The sequence below is a fragment of the Physcomitrium patens genome, chromosome 3, assembly GCF_059467195.1.
Source record: "Physcomitrium patens ecotype Gransden chromosome 3, ASM5946719v1, whole genome shotgun sequence".
NCBI lineage: Eukaryota > Viridiplantae > Streptophyta > Bryopsida > Funariales > Funariaceae > Physcomitrium > Physcomitrium patens.
In genome coordinates this window covers 17,988,100-17,995,306 of record NC_143412.1, presented here as the reverse complement: position 1 = coordinate 17,995,306, position 7,207 = coordinate 17,988,100, and the positions used below count along the sequence as shown (strand labels likewise).

Below are 7,207 nucleotides of genomic sequence, written 5' to 3'. Positions count from 1 at the left end.
CAACTCCCCACACTGCACCAGACTCCACGCCGACATGATCCGCATGCCACCATCCATCACCATGCACTCCTACATGCCCACTCAGACTTCCACCAGACCCACGCCAATTCAGTGTACCTCCGAACATACTCTCACAACACCTCCCTGCCTCCGCACAACCCGAGCCTACAGCATAAGCCCTGATCTCAAGAAGACGAGCAATGCCCCAGAGCATAACAGCCATGCGGCACACCACCCACTGCCCTCCTCACAATCATCCACCTCCTCAAAACTACGCCACTGCCACGCACACAACCATCGCCAAACAGCGCCACCTACCCTACCCGCACCAACGCAACACAACCACCACGCAAGATCAGCAACCACAACACGCGCATTCCCACACACCACCACCCGTGAATGCATCACCAAATGAAGCGATGCTGGCTTTACATTAGTCTCGCATGCATCACATCATCCACGTATCACCCAATCAACTGTAGGTAACGCCCGCCCAGGCCGAAGAAACTAAAAACTACCTCAATCCTACAAAGCTCCCGCACAGCCATTTTCTCTTCCTACGATATCCCAATCTCGTCTCCTGCAACAGCTGCTACCTCTGCTGCTCCTAAGCATCGACTCTCGGCGCTCGCTGCGCCGGATTACGGCACTCATATTGCACCACGCCGTCGCAAGGACTCCTCGCGCCCTCGTTGCACGGCACCCCTCCGCACTTCTGCCACCCAGTTCTACACACGCGGCCCTGCGATCGCACCCCCTACCTCTCCTTCTCAACGCCACCACGCGCACGCCAATTGCGAACGACAACCCCATCGGTCAACATCCGCCCCTGCCTCCATTACAGATCCTCGTGGCTCTCGTTGTCGCTCTCCCCCTCCTCAACTGCGCCCCCCTTGCCGGCTCCGCCCGCCGCCTGGTACACCTTCGACACGATCGGGTTACATATCCCCTCCACCTCCTTCAACTTCTCCGCGAAATCCTCCTTCTCCGCGCTCTGGTTCTCGTCCAACCACTCCAACGCCTCCTTCGTCGCCGTCTCGATCGTCTCCTTGTCCTCTACAGACATCTTCTCCCCCAGCTTGTCGCCCACCTGATTCTTCATGTTGTACACGTACGTTTCCAGGCTGTTCCGCGCGTCGATCCTCTCCTTCATCTTCTTGTCCTCCTCTGCGAACTCCTCCGCTTCCTTTACCATCCGGTCGATGTCCTCCTGGCTCAGCCGACCCTTGTCGTTCGTAATCACGATCTTCTCCGACTTCCCCGTACCCTTGTCCTCCGCCTTCACGTTCAGAATCCCATTCGCGTCGACCTCGAAGGTCACTTCGATCTGGGGGACGCCCCTCGGAGCCCCGGGGACCCCCGTCAGCTCGAACCTCCCCAGCTCGCGGCAATCCTTCGTCAGACTGCGCTCGCCCTCGAACACCAGGATCGACACCGTCGTCTGCTGGTCCTGATACGTCGTGAACACCTGCGACTTCTTCGTCGGGATCATTGTGTTCCTGGGGATCAGCTTCGTCATCACTCCCCCCGCCGTCTCGATTCCCAGCGTCAGCGGCGTCACGTCCAGCAAAATTACGTCCTTCGTCTCCTGGCCTCCCTCCCCGCTCAGGATCCCTCCCTGCACCGCCGCCCCGTACGCCACCGCCTCGTCCGGGTTCACGCCCTTGTTCGGCTCCTTGCCGTCGAAGTAGTCCTTCAACAGCTGCTGTACCTTCGGAATCCGGGTGCTGCCTCCCACCAGCACGACCTCGTCGATGTCCGTCTTCTTCAGCCCGGCATCATCCATCGCCTTCTTCACGGGCCCCATCGTCTTCCTGAACAGATCGTTGTTCAGCTCCTCGAACCTCGCCCGGGTCAGGGGCTCCGAAAAGTCCACGCCGTCGAACAGCGACTCGATCTCCACGCGGATCTGGTTCTGGTTGCTCAGGGCCCTCTTCGCTCTCTCCGCCTCCCTCCTCAGCTTCCCGATCGCCTTCTTGTCATTGCCGATGTCCCGGTTGTACTTCTTCTTGATCAGCTTGATGAAGTACTCCATGATGCGCTGGTCGAAGTCCTCCCCTCCCAGGTGCGTGTCGCTGTTCGTCGACAGCACCTCGAACACGCCATTGTCGATGGTCAGCACGCTCACGTCGAACGTGCCGCCGCCCAAATCGAACACCAAAATGTTCTTCTCCCCGCCCTTCTTGTCCAGCCCGTACGCGATGGCGGCCGCGGTCGGCTCGTTGATGATGCGGGCCACGTTCAGCCCCGCGATCACCCCGGCGTCCTTCGTCGCCTGTCGCTGCGCGTCGTTGAAGTACGCGGGCACCGTCACCACGGCGTCCTTGATCTTCTTCCCCAGGTACGCCTCCGCGGTCTCCTTCATCTTCAGCAGTACCATGGCGCTGATCTCCTCGGGCGTGAACACCTTCGCCTCGTCATCCTTCACCTGCACCTGAATGTGCGGCTTCCCGTCCTTGTTGATGATCTTGTACGGGAACAGCTTGATGTCCTTCTGCACCTCCTTGTCCTCGAACTTCCGCCCGATCAACCGCTTCACGTCGAACACCGTGCGCTCGGGATTCACGGCGGCCTGGTTCTTCGCAGCCTCGCCGATCAGCCTCTCGCTGTCGGTGAACGCCACCCACGACGGAGTGATGCGGTTGCCCTGGTCGTTGGCGATTATCTCTACGTGACCGTTCTTGTACACCCCGACGCACGAGTACGTCGTGCCCAGGTCAATTCCGATCACGGTGCCCAGCTTCGCCGCCTCCTCCGCAGCACCGAAGCTACCCACCACGCCGGCCGCGAGAACCAGGCCCAGCACCAGCAGCAAGTGGCGCCCCATCGCGCCGCACTCCACCAAAGCAAAAGAAACGAAACGAAACGAAACGAAAGAAGAACCTAACAAAACGAATCCCGAACGGAAAAAACGGCCTCTTCAGAACCGAGCAATTGCAAGCTACACAGACCTGACCTACAAATGCACAGCAAGGGCTTGCGCTGCCCGGAACACTGGAATGCAATGCAGCACAACGCGAACAGGCGATCGAGAATGCGTACCGTCGGTCGAGACAAAGAGCGGGAGAAGAAGAAGAAGAAGAAGAAGAGAACTGGGAATATTGAGAGCTCGCCCAGCCTCAGTAGTTCTGGACAATTCGCGACTTCGCCTTGAACTAGTAGGACTGAAGAGGAGGAAGTGAGGAAGGGAGGTTGGTTAGTTGGTGCTTGGGTTGCTTGTTTTGTGGTGGTATTGTGTCGTGTTAGTTGTGTGTGTGTGTGTGTGTGTCCCATCCCCTGTCGGTGTGCGTGACGACGCTGCTGGAGGCGCCGTGGTTGGCCCAGATCCTCTCCTGGCCCCTTTTGGGCGCCCATAATTGGCACACAGCGGCCTGCATGGCGTCACTGCGGCAAGGAGCCATGCCATTGGTGGGCACACGTCTGTTTTCCGTCACAAAGGACATTTAAAAAGTACGTTCAATGTCCATTCTGGGGTGGTCTACCCTCCTGGATTCTTGGGTTATTCCATCATTGACTTGGATTGTTTTAATTGTTTCTATTTAGTCACTGTAGCTCAAACTTTATTTTATTGATCCATGAATCTTTGTTAATATACACTTTCCCTTTGCTACTTTAGAAGAAATTTAATACTTTTAATCTCTATATCTTTATCAACAGAACTTTCTAATGTATATTTTTGGAAAAATATTATATATGCTCCTCAAATATGTTGAAATATCAAGAAAACCCATGCATTCTTGATAATAGCAAATATATCCCTTTGATTTGTAGAAGCAGCTAATATATCTTCATTACTAATAAGTTATCACTAATATTTTTTTTTATTTTGTTGATGTTTGGGGCCCAAATTGCTAATTAAGCAAATTTTTCATCTCTTCTTTATGGCTTTTTGAGTATTGCAAAGTTTTTTGGCCCCTTTGCTTTGGTTGAATTGCAAACCATGCTTTATATTAGAAATTCTTAGAGGGCCAAGCTCGTAGCAATTTTTAGAATAACACTTGTATTTTTTGAAGAATCTTGAGTTAGAAAGAGGTCTGAATAAAAGCTTAGAGCATTTGTTGGAACTTACAAACGTGGTAGTGTGCTCAATTTTGGAGTGTAATTAGTAGGGACAATCTTCTAAAGGAGGTGAGGGAACCAATTTTTGTTTTATATATTAGATTGAGTCCCGAATGTGAGGATGGGTCCAAAAATATTGATCCAGGTAGTGTAGAGTGCTTTACTTGTTGCTAATGCCTAATTGGTGAAGTCCATCTTGAAGAAGAAAAATTGACGATCATTAGAAGGTAGTATCCAACTTATAATGGATCTTATAGAGTAATGTGCATGTGTTCAAGGTGGTCCAATGATAACATGGATTGTAATACATGTAGTGATTTGGGAAAGATTGTTTTTAAGAATTCAATTATTTGAGAATTAGAGATTGATTCTATTACAAATTTGCATTTCTAATATCCATGGCAGTAGAAAGTCATAAAACCCTAGCAATGATTTTTTTTTTTTTTTTTTTTTTTTTTGACTTTAAGGTGTTAATGATTTTAGTTACCAATTTGTTAAAAAAAGATTATGTTGAATACATCTTCCACCATAACTACCACCATTATCATCATTAACTTATTTAATGATGCATTGTATTAGCAATATAAGTTAGATTCTTCTCAAAAAATATAAGTATTGTTCTAAACATTGCTACTACCTAATCAACTCCAAGAATTTGCAACTTAAAGTGTGGTTTGCAGTTTGACAAAAAAAAAGGACACAATTTTTTTGCAATACTCAAAGAGACATGAAGGAGCAAAGTAAAATTTGCAAAGTCTACAATTTTGGCTCTAAATAATATTAAAATAAGTAATATTGGTGATAATTGATCAATATCACGAAAATATATATTTATTCCAATAATTACCTATAAGTTTAAATAGAAGTAGGTAAAAGTAGATTAATTACATAATATCTTCTAAAAAAGTATCATAAAAGCTTTATATACTCACTTTTGACTTTACATGTATTTGTATTGATGATGTATTGAGGATTTCTCCCTTCAAGATTTTTATCCTTCATAGTTTGATAAGAATGCTAACTTAATGTTCTTATTTTTTTTAGAAGTGAACTAATTACTTCACTTTTATTGTTGTATTTTGAAGGTTGTAGACTATCCACCTTGACATAATACGGGACGTCTTGCAATAAAATATTGATCACAATACCACAATTGCTTATTATCACACCAAAAAATATGCATAAGAACTCTTTCAAATTTGTTGTCTAACAACCACTAGAAATCAATTACTATCTCACAATAGCATGGCAAATCATGGCCAATCTACTATTGTTGTCAATTCCAAAGCCAAATCCTGCCTTCATCACTATGAGATTTCTCCGCATTACCATCACTAAGATTTCTTTTGATAGGAACACCTTCACTTAGCCGCCTCTTTTAAAACAAATATATAACTTATATTTGTCAATACTAGCCTAATGCAATATTACCATTGCCTCTCTTTTAATCAGCTTGAACTCCTTTAGAATTTATACCTCCTCTTTTTCCTAATCAACAACCTTCTATACTGACCTAGATCTATTCCATTGCTCCATGATAAAAATACATCTTCATGCTACAATTCTTATCTACTTTTACTTAGAGTCTTTCATTCATGCTATAAAACTAAATCACAATTTGATCTTCTATACAAACTTGATCCAAATTGCTACCTAATCCAATAATATGTCAAATACTATAAACATAATCTGTCTGGTTCAAAACTGTATAGACAAAAACTTGTGCAATCCAAATCGGTCTGGCAAAGTAGGTCGTTGGTTTGTTTGTTTGTTTTTTAAGTCCTTGATACATCCTTATGGAAGATTTTTAGAGATCCTTTCAGAAGTCTTTCTTACTCTATTTTTTTTAAAATAGTATGTTTAATTTTTTTACTATTTTTAATATATTTTTTAATTCTAAAGATATAAATAATTTATTTTCTATTATTTTTTTTCATCCCTTTAACAATATGACATCACTATCCCTATTTAATCTAATTTCAAACCACAATCGTTTCATCCACCATTATAATTGTACTTGGCTCTTAATACCTAAATGAGTCTTTTCTTTGATAATTTATCCTACATACCATTGTTTTATTCTAATATATATATATATTTTTAACTATATTGTGAATCAAAAAATTTAGCTTCCAATAGCTTAGTAATATTTTATGTGATTAGATCTCTTTTTAACTTAGTTATTTTGGGATTATTGTGGCTAAATAGTATAACCCTCAAATAGAGTAGATTTCTTGTAACTTTAATTTTTTTCATAGTTTAGCCTAGGATTTTGTTAGCTAAATAAAAATCCAAAAGTCCAATGCATCCAAATCCTTATTAATAGATAAAAGAGCTTTTATGCATGTTGCAAAAGAAGGATTAGCTTTTACTATATATGCTACATTTATTTTTGATAGAAAAAATATTTTATGTGATAATTTAAGCCAATATCAAGATTATTAAGATTTTTTTGAGAAAAAAATGCAGATATTCTTCCAAAATATTATTCTTATGACTGTTCTATTGATCACCAAGAAAGAGCTCAACCACCATTCAAACCAATGCATAATTTATCACAAAAAGAATTAGCTGCACTCAAAGAAAATATTGACAAAAATTTGGCTAAGAACTTCATACACCATTTAAAATTTTCAATAAGGGCTTCTATCTTATTTGTAAAGAAAAAAGATGTGAGGATTGTCAAGGATTCAATAAGATCACTAATAAAAATAGGTACCCTCTATCTTCAATTTCAAGACTTTTTGATTAATTGAATTAAGCAATGATCTATATAAAAATAGATCTACAAAGAATATACAACCTAGGTATGAATATTTCAAAGATAATATTATATCTTTAAGACTCATAAATGTACCAACTATTTTTTAACATCTAATAAATGATGTCTTTCATGAGTTTCTTCATGACTTTGTCATTTATTACCTATATGAAATTTTAATCTACTTTAAGAATATAGAAGAATATAAACTTCATATTTTTTGTATATTACAAAAACTAAGAGATAAAGGATTATAAGCTAAGATGGAAAACTGTGTATTTTATAGTACTTAAGTTGACTTTCTAAGATACATCATTTCAAACAATGACCTTATAATAGTGTGAGCTAAAATAAACCTCCATTAGTTAGAATTTTATTCTAGTTCAC

At 42.8% G+C, this 7,207-nt stretch overlaps 1 protein-coding gene across 1 annotated transcript; it reads right to left on the bottom strand.

Moving 5' to 3' along the window:
* Positions 1–391: 391 nt before the first annotated feature.
* Positions 392–3,230, bottom strand: LOC112279621 (luminal-binding protein 4). The gene is made up of 2 exons (XM_024514246.3): positions 3,043–3,230; positions 392–2,883 (listed from the first exon to the last, which is right to left on the bottom strand). The coding sequence occupies exon 2, from the start codon at positions 2,825–2,827 to the stop codon at positions 839–841; it is 1,989 nt and encodes a 662-aa protein (XP_024370014.1). The 5' UTR covers positions 2,828–2,883; positions 3,043–3,230; the 3' UTR covers positions 392–838.
* Between the last annotated feature and the right edge of the window lie 3,977 nt (positions 3,231–7,207).